This window comes from Schistocerca americana, chromosome 1 (assembly GCF_021461395.2).
Source record: "Schistocerca americana isolate TAMUIC-IGC-003095 chromosome 1, iqSchAmer2.1, whole genome shotgun sequence".
Lineage (NCBI taxonomy): Eukaryota > Metazoa > Arthropoda > Insecta > Orthoptera > Acrididae > Schistocerca > Schistocerca americana.
Genome location: NC_060119.1, coordinates 1,255,866,443 through 1,255,882,699, shown reverse-complemented (window position 1 = coordinate 1,255,882,699; position 16,257 = coordinate 1,255,866,443). Strand labels below are relative to the sequence as shown.

General features: G+C 43.8%; 1 protein-coding gene across 1 annotated transcript in view; it reads left to right on the top strand.

Moving 5' to 3' along the window:
* The window catches only part of LOC124598775 (chondroitin sulfate N-acetylgalactosaminyltransferase 2-like), a 248,441-nt gene extending 238,935 nt beyond the window's left edge, over positions 1 to 9,506 (top strand). Inside the window, exon 9 of the mRNA XM_047136025.1 lies at positions 9,088 to 9,506. Within this exon, the coding sequence (XP_046991981.1) occupies positions 9,088 to 9,270 (183 nt within the window). The 3' untranslated portion in view covers positions 9,271 to 9,506. The remainder of the gene's footprint in view (positions 1 to 9,087) is intronic.
* Positions 9,507 to 16,257: the final 6,751 nt, after the last annotated feature.

Genomic DNA, 16,257 nt, shown 5'->3' with positions numbered 1-16,257 from the left:
GCGATTGCTGCGCAAACACTGTCTCCAGGTACGCGTACGCCATCATTACTCTACCACGCAAGCATTGGGATTACACTCGTCTGGTGTGAGACGTTACGGGAGGGGGGGGGGTTCTCTGGGGGCCGAACCGCACAGTAAACCTGGGTTCGGTGTGGGGCGGTGGTGGGGTGAGTTGACTGCTGTAGCCTGTGTTGGGTTTTTGAACCACTGACGGCTACGGCGGGGAAGAAGCCTCTCCGTCGTTTCAAGATCCCCAGTTCCATGCAATACAAGCCTTGAACAAAACCCAAATACACTCCTTGAAATTGAAATAAGAACACCGTGAATTCATTGTCCCAGGAAGGGGAAACTTTATTGACACATTCCTGGGGTCAGATACATCACATGATCACACTGACAGAACCACAGGCACATAGACACAGGCAACAGAGCATGCACAATGTCGGCACTAGTACAGTGTATATCCACCTTTCGCAGCAATGCAGGCTGCTATTCTCCCATGGAGACGATCGTAGAGATGCTGGATGTAGTCCTGTAAAACGGCTTGCCATGCCATTTCAACCTGGCGCCTCAGTTGGACCAGTGTTCGTGCTGGACGTGCAGACCGCGTGAGACGACGCTTCATCCAGTCCCAAACATGCTCAATGGGGGACAGATCCGGAGATCTTGCTGGCCAGGGTAGTTGACTTACACCTTCTAGAGCACGTTGGGTGGCACGGGATACATGCGGACGTGCATTGTCCTGTTGGAACAGCAAGTTCTCTTGCCGGTCTAGGAATGGTAGAACGATGGGTTCGATGACGGTTTGGATGTACCGTGCACTATTCAGTGTCCCCTCGACGATCACCAGTGGTGTACGGCCAGTGTAGGAGATCGCTCCCCACACCATGATGCTGGGTGTTGGCCCTGTGTGCCTCGGTCGTATGCAGTCCTGATTGTGGCGCTCACCTGCACGGCGCCAAACACGCATACGACCATCATGGGCACCAAAGCAGAAGCGACTCTCATCGCTGAAGACGACACGTCTCCATTCGTCCCTCCATTCACGCCTGTCGCGACACCACTGGAGGCGGGCTGCACGATGTTGGGGCGTGAGCGGAAGACGGCCTAACGGTGTGCGGGTCCGTAGCCCAGCTCCATGGAGACGGTTGCGAATGGTCCTCGCCGATACCCCAGGAGCAACAGTGTCCCTAATTTGCTGGGAAGTGGCTGTGCGGTCCCCTACGGCACTGCGTAGGATCCTACGGTCTTGGCGTGCATCCGTGCGTCGCTGCGGTCCGGTCCCAGGTCGACGGGCACGTGCACCTTCCGCCGACCACTGGCGACAACATCGATGTACTGTGGAGGCCTCACGCCCCACGTGTTGAGCAATTCGGCGGTACGTCCACCCGGCCTCCCGCATGCCCACTATACGCCCTCGCTCAAAGTCCGTCAACTGCACATACGGTTCACGTCCACGCTGTCGCGGCATGCTACCAGTGTTAAAGACTGCGATGGAGCTCCGTATGCCACGGCAAACTGGCTGACACTGACGGCGGCGGTGCACAAATGCTGCGCAGCTAGCGCCATTCGACGGCCAACACCGCGGTTCCTGGTGTGTCCGCTGTGCCGTGCGTGTGATCATTGCTTGTACAGCCCTCTCGCAGTGTCAGGAGCAAGTATGGTGGGTCTGACACACCGGTGTCAATGTGTTCTTTTTTCCATTTCCAGGAGTGTACATATTACGTTGCGTGACTAACACACACAACAACTAGTCATAATGTTACATATGGGTGTTTGAACTTGTAAGGTGTCAACATGACATGGTGTATTTTTTGTTGACTGCTACCCTTTTTCATATATATATATATATATATATATATATATATATATATATATATATATGTGTGTGTGTGTGTGTGTGTGTGTGCGCGCGCGCGCGTGCGCGCTCGCGTACGTTTTTCGTTGTTGTTGCTGTTATTGTTGTTGCAGGTACTGTTGTTGCTGTCACCATCAGCCTGTAATCTGGTTTGAAGCAGCTCACCACTTTAGTCTATCTTGTGCAACTGTTTCATATGTGCATAACTTCTGGCGCTTTGCACCAATTTGAACTTGCTAGTTAGTTAGTTACTTTCATGTTCCATGGATTATTTTGCACAATAAGTCGTCATGATGTGGAACGAGACATTTCCCTTTCATATTGCAATCCCCCACCCCCCCGAAATGAAAACAAGATATACAGCTTGAGTTAGCAATTCTTACCCACCACCTTTTACACGTTACAAACATAGAAATTCTTCTACGGAATAGCAGTTGCCAAGGAGAAACCTTTTCAGTTGATCTTCAAATTTTACCTTGCTGTTTGTTACACATTTTTCATCACTTGGTAAGTGGTCAAAAATTTTTGTTGCAGCGTTGTGCACACCTTTCTGTGCTAAACACAACCTTAATGCTGCATAATGAACGTCATTTTTTCTTCTAGTATTGTAATTACGTACCTCGTTGTTCCTTTTGAACTGTAGCGAATTATTTACAGCATTCAAGAGGGAATAAATATACTGTGATGTGGTGGTCAGAATGCCCAACTCCGTAAACATGCTCTACTCTCCGTCTGCAGTTTTCACCTCCGCTCCTCCCCCAACTCTTTGTTGACGCCGCAAGGGTGCGTTCTATCAATCTATCCCTTTTTAGTCAAGTTCTCCGATAAGGATATTTTGTCCACATTGCTGTTCTTCTTCGTTCGTGTATTGCATTGACGAATATAGGCCGTCCCCACCGGTACTTCATTTGTGTGATTAGGCCCCCATGCTAATGTACATCTACATCTACATCTACATCTATACTCCGCGAGCCACCTTACGGTGTGTGGCGGAGGGTACTTATTGTACCACTATCTGATCCCCCCTTCCCTGTTCCATTCACGAATTGTGCGTGGGAAGAACGACTGCTTGTAAGTCTCCGTATTTGCTCTAATTTCTCGGATCTTTTCGTTGTGATCATTACGCGAGATATATGTGGGCGGTAGTAATATGTTGCCCATCTCTTCCCGGAATGTGCTCTCTCGTAATTTCGATAATAAACCTCTCCGTATTGCGTAACGCCTTTCTTGAAGTGTCCGCCACTGGAGCTTGTTCAGCATCTCCGTAACGCTCTCGCGCTGACTAAATGTCCCCATGACGAATCGCGCTGCTTTTCGCTGGATCATGTCTATCTCTTCTATTAATCCAACCTGGTAAGGGTCCCATACTGAAGAGCAATACTCAAGAATCGGACGAACAAGCGTTTTGTAAGCTACTTCTTTCGTCGATGAGTCACATTTTCTTAGAATTCTTCCTATGAATCTCAACCTGGCGCCTGCTTTTCCCACTATTTGTTTTATGTGATCATTCCACTTCAGATCGCTCCGGATAGTAACTCCTAAGTATTTTACGGTCGTTACCGCTTCCAATGATTTACCACCTATGGCATAATCGTACTGGAATGGATTTCTGCCCCTATGTATGCGCATTATATTACATTTATCTACGTTTAGGGAAAGCTGCCAGCTGTCGCACCATGCATTAATCCTCTGCAGGTCCTCCTGGAGTACGTACGAGTCTTCTGATGTTGCTACTTTCTTGTAGACAACCGTGTCATCTGCAAATAGCCTCACGGAGCTACCGATGTTGTCAACTAAGTCATTTATGTATATTGTAAACAATAAAGGTCCTATCACGCTTCCCCGCGGTACTCCCGAAATTACTTCTACATCTGCAGATTTTGAACCGTTAAGAATGACATGTTGTGTTCTTTCTTCTAGGAAATCCTGAATCCAATCACAAACCTGGTCCGATATTCCGTAAGCTCGTATTTTTTTCACTAAACGTAAGTGCGGAACCGTATCAAATGCCTTCCTGAAGTCCAGGAATACGGCATCAATCTGCTCGCCAGTGTCTACGGCACTGTGAATTTCTTGGGCAAATAGGGCGAGCTGAGTTTCACATGATCTCTGTTTGCGGAATCCATGTTGGTTATGATGAAGGAGATTTGTATTATGTAAGAACGTCATAATACGAGAACACAAAACATGTTCCATTATTCTACAACAGATTGACGTAAGCGAAATAGGCCTATAATTATTCGCATCTGATTTATGACCCTTCTTGAAAATGGGAACGACCTGCGCTTTCTTCCAGTCGCTAGGTACTTTACGTTCTTCCAGCGATCTACGATAAATTGCTGATAGAAAGGGGGCAAGTTCTTTAGCATAATCACTGTAGAATCTTAAGGGTATCTCGTCTGGTCCGGATGCTTTTCCGCTACTAAGTGATAGCAGTTGTTTTTCAATTCCGATATCGTTTATTTCAATATTTTCCATTTTGGCGTCCGTGCGACGGCTGAAGTCAGGGACCGTGTTACGATTTTCCGCAGTGAAACAGTTTCGGAACACTGAATTCAGTATTTCTGCCTTTCTTCGGTCGTCCTCTGTTTCGGTGCCATCGTGGTCAACGAGTGACTGAATAGGGGATTTAGATCCGCTTACCGATTTTACATATGACCAAAACTTTTTAGGGTTCTTGTTTAGATTGTTTGCCAATGTTTTATGTTCGAATTCGTTGAATGCTTCTCTCATTGCTCTCTTTACGCTCTTTTTCGCTTCGTTCAGCTTTTCCTTATCAGCTATGATTCGACTACTCTTAAACCTATGATGAAGCTTTCTTTGTTTCCGTAGTACCTTTCGTACATGATTGTTATACCACTGTGGATCTTTCCCCTCGCTTTGGACCTTAATCGGTACGAACTTATCTAAGGCGTACTGGACGATGTTTCTGAATTTTTTCCATTTTTGTTCCACATCCTCTTCCTCAGAAATGAACGTTTGATGGTGGTCACTCAGATATTCTGCGATTTGTGCCCTATCACTCTTGTTAAGCAAATATATTTTCCTTCCTTTCTTGGCATTTCTTATTACACTTGTAGTCATTGATGCAACCACTGACTTATGATCACTGATACCCTCTTCTACATTCACGGAGTCGAAAAGTTCCGGTCTATTTGTTGCTATGAGGTCTAAAACGTTAGCTTCACGAGTTGGTTCTCTAACTATCTGCTCGAAGTAATTCTCGGACAAGGCAGTCAGGATAATGTCACAAGAGTCTCTGTCCCTGGCTCCAGTTCTGATTGTGTGACTATCCCATTCTATACCTGGTAGATTGAAGTCTCCCCCTATTACAATAGTATGATCACGAAACTTCTTCACGACGTTCTGCAGGTTCTCTCTGAGGCGCTCAACTACTACGGTTGCTGATGCAGGTGGTCTATAGAAGCATCCGACTATCATATCTGACCCACCTTTGATACTTAACTTAACCCAGATTATTTCACATTCGCATTCGCTAATAACTTCACTGGATATTATTGAATTCTTTACTGCTATAAATACTCCTCCACCATTGGCGTTTATTCTATCCTTGCGGTATATATTCCATTCTGTGTCTAGGATTTCGTTACTGTTCACTTCCGGTTTTAACCAACTTTCCGTTCCTAATACTATATGCGCACTATTTCCTTCAATAAGAGATACTAATTCAGGAACCTTGCCCTGGATACTCCTGCAGTTTACCAATATTACGTTGACTTTTCCTGTTTTTGGTCTCTGAGGACGGACGTTCTTTATCAACGATGATAATGTCCTCTCTGGTAAGCCGTCAGGTATTTTATCGTTTCGCCCAATGGGGGGTCCCTCTAACCTAAAAAACCCCCGTGTGCACGCCACACGTACTCTGCTACCCTAGTAGCTGCTTCCGGTGTGTAGTGCACGCCTGACCTGTCTAGGGGGGCCCTACAGTTCTCCACCCAATAACGGAGGTCGATGAATTTGCAACCATTATAGTCGCAGAGTCGTCTGAGCCTCTGGTTTAGACCCTCCACACGGCTCCAAACCAGAGGACCGCGATCGACTCTGGGCACTATGCTGCAGATATTAAGCTCAGCTTGCACTCCGCGTGCGATGCTGGTTGTCTTCACCAAATCAGCCAGCCGCCGGAAGGAACCAATAATGGCCTCAGAACCCAAGCGGCAGGCGTCATTCGTTCCGACATGTGCTACTATCTGCAGCCGGTCACACCCAGTGCGTTCAATAGCTGCCGGAAGGGCCTCCTCCACATTACGGACGAGACCCCCCGGCAAGCACACCGAGTGCACACTGGCATTCTTCCCCGACCTACCCGCTATTTTCCTAAGGGGCTCCATAACCCGCCTAACGTTGGAGCTCCCTATAACTAACAGGCCCGCCCTCTGTGACTGTCGGGACCTTGCCGGAGAATCGGCCACTGGCCCAACAGGCGAGGCATCCTGTGGTGGCTCGGAAACGATGTCATCACCACTAGGAAGCACCCCGTACCTGTTGGAAAGGGGTAAGGCAGCTGCCACGCGGCCAGATCCCACCTTCGCCTTTCGGCCAGGCACGCGCGAGCCCACCACTGTCCGCCATTCACCCTGGAGTGATGGCTGACCGGTAAGATGCTCACTGCCGGAAGACGCAGCGACATCAGGGGTTCCATGCGATTCCAAGGCCACCGAAGTAGGCATAGGTCTCACCACAGTTGCCCCAACGCCACTACGAGCCGACGCCTGCGCCTCGAGCTCGATGAGCCTAACAGACAAAGTCTCCACCTGCCCCCGAAGAGTGGCCAATTCTCCTTGCGTCCGCTCACAACAACCACAGTCCCTACACATGACTATGTTTACCCTACAAGCGAACGGTGTACTCGCCTTATTAGCAGCGGAAATCGAAGTGCTCTCTCACTGACGGTCTAACCGACACTGAGCTGTTCTAACCAAACAAACAAAAGCCTGTACGATACGAGGGTCAGTAGCAACGGCGATACTGTACACTACACTGTTATTAAAATAAAAGGTTGTGTCTAGTAGGCACTCAAACACGCAAGAAATTACAAAAATAAAAAGGTAACTACCCAGATAACTGAAAATAAGTTGTACCTGTTTGAAGCTCGTAAAAATGTGTAACAAGCGAACGGTGTACTCGCCTTATTAGCAGCAGGAAATCGAAGTGCTCTCTCACTGACGGTCTAACCGACACTGAGCTGTTCTAACCAAACAAACAAAAGCCTGTACGATACGAGGGTCGATAGCAACGGCGATACTGTACACTACACTGTTATTAAAATAAAAGGTTGTGTCTAGTAGGCACTCAAACACGCAAGAAATTACAAAAATAAAATAGTAACTACCCAGATAACTGAAAATAAGTTGTACCGGTTTGAAGCTCGTAAAAATGTGTAACAAGCGAACGGTGTACTCGCCTTATTAGCAGCAGGAAATCGAAGTGCTCTCTCACTGACGGTCTAACCGACACTGAGCTGTTCTAACCAAACAAACAAAAGCCTGTACGATACGAGGGTCGATAGCAACGGCGATACTGTACACTACACTGTTATTAAAATAAAAGGTTGTGTCTAGTAGGCACTCAAACACGCAAGAAATTACAAAAATAAAATAGTAACTACCCAGATAACTGAAAATAAGTTGTACCTGTTTGAAGCTCGTAAAAATGTGTAACAAGCGCACGGTGTACTGGCAGTTGCCCCCAACCTTCCATAGAAATAAAGTTATAATCTTTACAAACAGAAGTCGCATCCTGCCCACCACATAGACAAACGTTTGCGTTCAATACCAGTGAAGCCGGCCGCGGTAACCAAGCGGTTCTAGGCGCTTCAGTCGGAACCGCGCGTCTGGTACGGTCGCAGGTTCGAATGCTGCCTCGGGCATGGATGTGTGTGATGTCCTTAGGTTAGTTAGGTTTAATTAGTTCTAAGTTCTAGGGGACTGATGACCTCAGATGTCAAGTCTCATAGAGCTCAGAGCCATTTGAACCATTTTTTATCAGTTTGAAGAAAGCCATAAAATACAACGGACAACCACCAGCAACACCTGTACTCAAAGCCCTTTGTCACACCTCATAACTAAGGAAGCAAGTAAAGCGTTTCTGAGAAGAGAAATTTGTTAACATCGAGTATAGATTTAAATGTCAGGAAGTCGTTGCTGAAAGTATTTGTATGGAGAGTAGCCATGTATGGAAGTGAAGCGTCTACGATGAATAGTTTCGACAAGAAGAGAATAGAAGCTTTCGAAATGTGGTACTACAGAAGAATGCTGAAGATTAGATGGGTAGATCACATAACTAATGAGGAGGTATTGAATAGAATTGGGGAGAAGATAAGTTTGTGGCACAACTTGACAAGAAGAAGGGATCGGTTGGTAGGACATGTTCTGAGGCATCAAGGGATCACCAATTTGGTACTGGAGGGCAGCATGGAGGGTAAAAATCGTAGAGGGAGACCAAGAGATGAATACACCAAGCAGATTCAGAAGGATGTAGGTTTCAGTAGGTACTGGGAGATGAAGAAGCTTGCACAGGATAGAGTAGCATGGAGAGCTGCATCAAACCAGTCTCAGGACTGAAGATCACAACAGCAACAACTAACTCATCATTTAACACTTTTCCTTGCAACTAAAAATATCAGATGGCTCTGGATTCCAAGATCTTCCCGTGGTGCTGGTACTTAAATTCACGATATTTTATTCGTCGTCTTACCAGCCAAAGTCAAAGACTACTACAATATGAGTGTAGGTTATATTCTCATGTGTCTGAATGTTACCTGCCTCATGGAAAAATAAACAGTAAAAGTCCCCTACAAACATTATTCTCTAAATTAGGTACATTGTATGTAGTAGGTAGCTATTATAAAATGGTCAGATCAGTACGTTTGATGATATACAGACACAGTTTCACAAAATTATCGTATTTATTTTGTAATAAATTATGCTCCACCCTTCTCCCTTCTTAGAAATTCATGTTTTATTTCCTTCCTCCAGTTGAGATTCTGAGTACGCTCTGGTAGGTTGTTCGTTTTTGTTTTATTATGATGACTGTTCAGAGTGGATCATTTTTTCCTGAAACGTGTTGAGTGTCACAAGTAAAAGCTTGTAGTGCTTTCACAGCTGTTTGAAGGTGGTGTTATTTAAACATTTTCTGTAGATTGCAGATCATGGAGCCTACAGCAAATGGTGTTTTTTGAGTACACACGTGTGCTCCTTCTGTTGCAGGAGTGCGGTCGGCGGCTACCCGCGGACCAGTACCGCGCCTGCCTGCGCTCGCGCGCCCTCAGCGAGGCGTCGCACGCCCAGCTCGGCTTCCTCGCCTTCCGGGACGAGCTGACCCCCGCCCTCGGCGGAGTCGGCAACGTCAGCAGCGGCAGCCACAACGGGCAGCCCGCCAGGAGGGCGTGACGTCAGCACAGGCGCACAGCGGGCCCAGCCGGGGCGGGTGGGGGCCGGCCCAGCTGCAAGAGTGGTAGGGTGTGGAGGCGAGCGTGAGGAAGGTCGGGCAGTGGCTCTGGGGAAAGCTTGAGGACAAACGAGTGTGCACTGGGCCAAAGACCACTCAAAGAAACCGAGCAACTGAACGTGATACTCGTTCGTAGGATTCTGTGGCCAATTTCACCTGCAAATCCACCTGAGCATTACATCTTATTGCACTATAAAATGAAATAAAAATATGGAAGCGTGTTTTGGACATCTTTTGGGTCATCTACACTGCATCTAGAGTGCTGGTTCCTGAACAATTAATGATATCTCAGCCCAGTTCTCATATGGCAGTCAGTTGGAGTGTGTATCAAGTCAAAGAAGATAGATAGACTGATTTAATTCTACCAGACAAATATCAATGATTGGCAGAGGACAGAGAAGAAGCTGAGTGTTGGCATTCAAGAAATGATGCTGCATTCCCGCCGGCTGACACGTTTTTCTGCTAGTATGATGGAAGTTTATCGTTTCAAGATAACATTTACGTAAAACTTATATTTGCCTATACAACAGAGATGACTGAGATGGTTCATCAAACCTTCCATGTTGGTATTGGCTGTCTTTGCTATAACATGCTTTACAAGTAACAGTAAGGCAAAATGTCAGGTATCATACCACTAAACACCATTCCTGTCTCTTGATTCTGTACCAATTAGTCATGAGAACGTGAGAACTACTAATGCGGTTCCAGAAGGACTCAGGCCATGGCATTATAACCTGGCAAGAGGGAACAAGTGTAGTATGTAGTCCGACGAGAGCAAGAAAGCGACAAAACTGGCACCTTCACTATTATGCACCTGTCTCTGGTTACGACAAATCTCTTACCTGTTGCATGCACCTGTCACTGGTTATGACAAATCTCTTACCTGCTGCAATACAGACACACTATTCCCAAACTAATGGTTGACTTGAACAGAAGCAGTGAGTTGAAATGTAAGTATCCATTTAGGATTACTGCTTATTCTCTTAAGGCACTACACACATATACGTGACTCACATGCTCCTTTTTATAATAAAGAGTATAGCAAATGTTTCACATTTTGTTGTAACAATAATACAATAAAGAGTGTGAACTACAAATCGCTTCTATGAAGCACCTACAGTCACAAGACCCGTTGAAGAAATGGCAACACTTAAGGATATTATGTACTTGGAAAAAGTTGCCAAATGAAGGATATTTCTCTAGCAAAGATTACAGTATATGTATACCAATGCTATTCTCCCATATTAAAATAGTGGATCACTGAGCTAATAAGTAATAATACGGAGAGGGAGGGGGGATGCAAGAAGACACGATGAAACAGAAAACAAATTTTAGGTTAAAGGACTGTTAGTCAACAGTAGTCAAAATTTATATACTTCTTAATGCTTGTCCAATCCTCAGTAGGACCGACTTACCCAGACATGGCACATTTAGCAACTTCTTGTCTCTTTTGACACCAGTTTCCAGAATTTTCCGTTATTTACCTCCTGCCTAAATCGGTAGAAATGTTGCACCAGTGAGTCATTAACCTCCATGCTATACTGAATGCTCTAATCCTGTAATTTATTCCAGTCGCTCAATCATGCTGTATGAGGTCAATTACAAAATCACCTATAGAGTGCACTGATTGTTCTGTGTTATCTGTGAATACAAGTAGAACTCACAGTAAAGAAAGAACAGATAGAACAATTCCATGCTCTAAGTAAAGAACTAGCACAAGTTCTACATAGCTTCATTACATCCTTCGTTCTCACTCTTCTTCACATTTCAGAAGTTCACTTTTGAGGTATATGCTAGAGAAATTTGCAGTAGTCTCGTTTGCTTTATTTTCTTATTTTACCCAGAAACAGATATTCCCAACGTAGAGTCATTTCCCCTCCAACGTTAGTTATGCCATTTTTGAAAATTTCTCAATATTAAACATACCTCAGAAATCAATTTTAACGGTACCACAAACATATAATTAGCCCCAGCGGTCCAAAACTTCCACCATCTTCGTGTCATCTGTGTTCATTGCCAATGCAGATGTTATTCTTCATCAGATTCAAGCATTTTATTCACTGTAACATTTTATGGGACAATTTAGCTCTAAGTCGGCAAAATTAACTATCTTATTTCAACTGTAGCTCTTACTGGTTTTTCTCTCTCTTTCTGCCTCTGTCTTCTTTGATTTTTGCTTTAATGTTACGCATTCTCTTCTTTCTTCAGTCGATTTAGACGTTTAACGCTATGGAATTAATATTAATCATTCTGCAAGAAGTGTGTGTTGGATCTTCTTACAAGTAAAAGTACAGCTCTCACAGATCAAGCTCGTTTTGGTTGTGTGAAGGACATTACCGAATAAACTTTGACTGGATTTGCAGGATTTACAAAGAAATTAATCTGCATATTGGACATATTTCTATCATTAATCTAAGATGAAAAAGAAAAGGGCTATCTATGTACAGGGACAGTGTTAAAAGATAATTTACTATCAAATTGCTATGATATATTTCACTGATGAACATTACACTATAATGTTCACATGGCAGTTATATGCTAGTGAAATTATTATGTCACCTACATCTATTTTCATAACACAACAATCCGTGAAGCACACAAATTTTATTCTCTGCAACAATCCCTTTGACATTATAAGAAGCAAATAGTAAGGTTAGTGGCAGTTACCACTGTAATTCTGGAATGTGTAGACCACCAACAAACCACAAATGAATATGATTTGTCATATTTGGGAAGACTATGAGACTAACAATAAATCAAATATGTATGAAGTAGTGGACAATCATGTAATATTTACAGCCGTGATGTACAAAGTCCCAAAGCTGTTTGCAATCATCAGTGTCACATGGACAATAATTAGTATGATGATCAGGTCTATGACACATTGAAATTTTCTGGTTTATGGTTTTTGAAGAGCACAGTCAACAGAGGTAGGTTAGATGCAGCCAAAGGTTTTGTAACTGTACAAAAATGTGCATTAAACGTTGATGATTGTAATATTTTAGTAATAAAATTGTTAGCTCTAAGTCTAATAAAAGTTATGTTTCTAGTGTGTTCCCTCTTTAACCTCAATGGTTCCATTCCTTGATCACCAGTGCGATAGCATTTTTTTAAATCAACAGGCAGAATTAGTTCTTCTTGCCGAGAATAGAAGCCTTACTGTCAAGCTGAAAAAAGAAGCATCAACAGGGAAAATAGTAAATGATGATTTTGTTAGAAGTATTTTACACAAGTGGGATAAACAACCTCTGGAAGAACACAGCTAATCCATTTTGTTACTCTCAGGAATAGTACCTCCTCTTAACGTAGTGTACCTACAAAATACAATAAGCAACGTAAAGGATTGCGAGTTCTTGGAGTCCATATTGATGAAAACGTAAACTGAAGAAACCATAAACTGGAAAAACCAAATAACAGAACTACACCCTTGTCCTGTTTTTTGACCTCGGAATAGCTGCCAGATTTGGTGATGGCCTATTTTCATTCACTGATGTCCCACAGTATGATGTTGTGCACAATATTTATTCACTGCAAAAAAGAAAGTAATTATCATTGTGTGTGTCAGTCACATATGTACATCTTGTAATCATCTACTTGCATTTAAGCAACTGTGACTTTTAACAATAGTCTCATAGTACTTTATTCGGTCACGAAATTTCTTGTCAACTAGCTATTCAGTTTGAGAGTAACAGAAATATTTACAAGTGCAATCCTAGGAGAAAAATTATCTACATTCCCCTTTAGTGACGCTCACTCTGATTCAGTCTGTAATGACCGTGTTGTCGACAGGACAGCAAACTGTAGTCTTCTTTCCTTCAGTCCTTCCTTCCTATAAATTATAGAGAAATAAGTGCAGCATATAGCTACAAATCTCATGCAGAGTCTTCCCATGTAAACAATATGTTTGATAGAGAGGAGAAGTGAAAGTACCTGGAAGATTAAAGCCGTGTGCCGCGCCGAGACTCGAATTTGGGAACTTTGCCTTTTGTAGGCAAGTGCTCTGCCGTCTGAGCTATACAAGCGTGACCAACGACCCCTCCTCGCAGCTTTAATTCCTCCAGTACCTCGTCTCCTGCCTTGCAAGCTTCACAAAAGCAGAGTGAAAGTTCAATTCTGGTGAGTAGAAGTGTTTTAAAATGTAAACAAAAATTGTTTCTCCTTAATAAACCATTCTTAACCACAGGGCAATATTTAAACAGAAATAAACCTTCGAAAGGCCAGCATGTAGATATGTTGTTGTTGTTGTTGTTGTTGTTGTGGTCTTCAGTCTGGAGACTGGTTTGATGCAGCTCTCCATGCTACCCTATCCTGTGCAAGTTTCTTCATGTCCCAGTACTTACTGCAACCTACATCCTTCTGAATCTGCTTAGTGTACTCATCTCTTGGTCTCCCTCTACGATTTTTACCCTCCAATGCTAAATTTGTGATCCCTTGATGCCTCAGAACAGGTCCTACCAACCGGTCCCTTCTTTTTGTCAAGTTGTGCCACAAACTCCTCTTCTCCCCAATTCTATTCAATACCTCTTCATTAGTTACGTGATCTACCCACCTTATCTTCAGCATTCTTCTGTAGCACCACATTTCGAAAGCTTCTATTCTCTTCTTGTATAAACTATTCATCATCCATGTTTCACTTCCATACATGGCTACACTCCATACAAATACTTTCAGAAACGACTTCCTGACACTTAAATCTATACTCGATGTTAACAAATTTCTCTTCTTCAGAAAGGCTTTCCTTGCCAATGCCAGTCTACATTTTATATCCTCTCTACTTCGACCATCATCAGTTATTTTGCTCCCCAAATAGCAAAGCACCTTTACTACTTTAAGTGTCTCATTTCCTAATCTAATTCCCTCAGCATCACCCGACTTAATTCGACAACATTCCATTATCCTCGTTTTGCTTTTGTTGATGTTCATCTTATACCCTCCTTTCAAGACACTGTCCATTCCATTCAACTGCTCTTCCAAGTCCTTTGCTGTCTCTGACAGAATTACAATGTCATCGGCGAACCTCAAAGTTTTTACTTCTTCTCCATGGATTTTAATATCTACTCCGAATTTTTCTTTTGTTTTCTTTACTGCTTGCTCAATGTACAGATTGAATAACATCGGGGACAGGCTACAATACTGTCTCACTCCCTTCCCAACCACAGATTCCCTTTCATACCACTCGACTCTTATAACTTCCATCTGGTTTCTGTACAAATTGTAAATAGCTTTTCGCTCCCTGTATTTTACCCCTGCCACCTTTAGAATTTGAAAGAGAGTATTCCAGTCAACATTGTCAAAACTTTCTCTAGGTCTAAAAATGCTAGAAACGTAGGTTTGCCTTTCCTTAATCTTTCTTCTAAGACAAGTCGTAAGGTCAGTATTGCCTCACGTATTCCAGTATTTGTACGGAATCCAAACTGATCTTAACCGAGGTCAGCTTCTACCAGTTTTTCCATTCGGCTGTAAAGAATTCGTGTTAGTATTTTGCAGCTTTGAGTTATCAAACTGATAGTTCGGTAGTTTTCTTATCTGTCAACACCTGCTTTCTTTGGGATTGGAATTATTATATTCTTCTTGAAGTCTGAGGGTATTTTACCTGTCTCATACATCTGTCTTATACATCTTGCTTACCAGATGGTAGAGTTTTGTCAGGACTGACTCTCCCAAGGCCGTCAGTAGTTCTAATGGAATGTTGTCTACTCCCGGGGCCTTGTTTCGATTCAGGTATACAGATATACAAATTTATATATTTTTTTAATTGCACATCATTTGTTCCATTGACACAAGCTACATCACGACGTTTTCTAAAGTTAACTGGGGTTTTAAGCCTGTGATGGCTTGAGTCATCCAGGTACCAGTCAGTGACCGCTAAACTTTGTGAACATCTACTACTTCCACATCACAGCTTTTCACGTGACGAATCCTGGGCAGTTACCAGGATCAACCGCAGCTTAACCCACTGCCGATTGCGACAGCCACTCATTGCCTTCTTTCCATAGAATTTAGCGTGACACACTAATGTCACATCTCCTGCTAAGTCAGCGAGCAGGAGCAACATTCAAGCCCACCCAAGCCAGTTCGTGAACATTGGACCTTCTGAGCAGGTGTGTGACGTCCAGTCCGCATCAACGAGGGCCACTGCCATCGCCAATGCTACAGGCGTGTCTCCTATCCACAGTCCAGCCCAGCCTCGACAGCCAACACTGAGCTGGTCGCCTGGCCCTGCTCTTCAGTTTGAGTCCAGGCTTAGACTCCAGGAAACACCATCACCACGCAGCTGTGAGACAGCCAGCTCTCACAATGCTGGCTGACCCTGCCCCAGTCTTCAGTAAGGAAGCACAACCAAACCCATTCAAACCTTCCTCGTCATTCAGTTTATACCGAATCTGCTTCAAGGAACGTGGAACTAACTAACTACCAAAACAGCCTGATTGCAATTTTTTTTTTCAGTTCATTATCCGAAGCTATGGTAGTTCAGCTATAATGTGGAGAATGCTATTTTAACAGTAAACTGTTTGTACGAGAAGGACGATGCCTCTGTGTAGAGATTTAGGTAGTGAGTAATCATGGTGTTGGTTTCATTGAACGTGTGGCAAATAACACCTTATGATATCAGTCATCGTGACAGTTCCACCGAAAATATGGCAAATGAGATCTTATGATTTCAGTTATCTGACGAAGCACACGCATCCCCCCCAGTGCATATGCACCGAAGCGCCAAAGAAACTGGTACAGGCGAGCTTATTCAAATGCTGAGTACGCTACTGGCTACTAAAATTGCTACAGCACGAAGATGACGTGCTACAGACGCGAAATTTAACCGGCAGGAAGAAGATGCTGTGATGTGCAAATGATTTGCTTTTCAGAGCATTCACACAATGTGGCGTCACCTACAGCGTGCTGACATGAGGAAAGTTTCCAACCGATTTCTC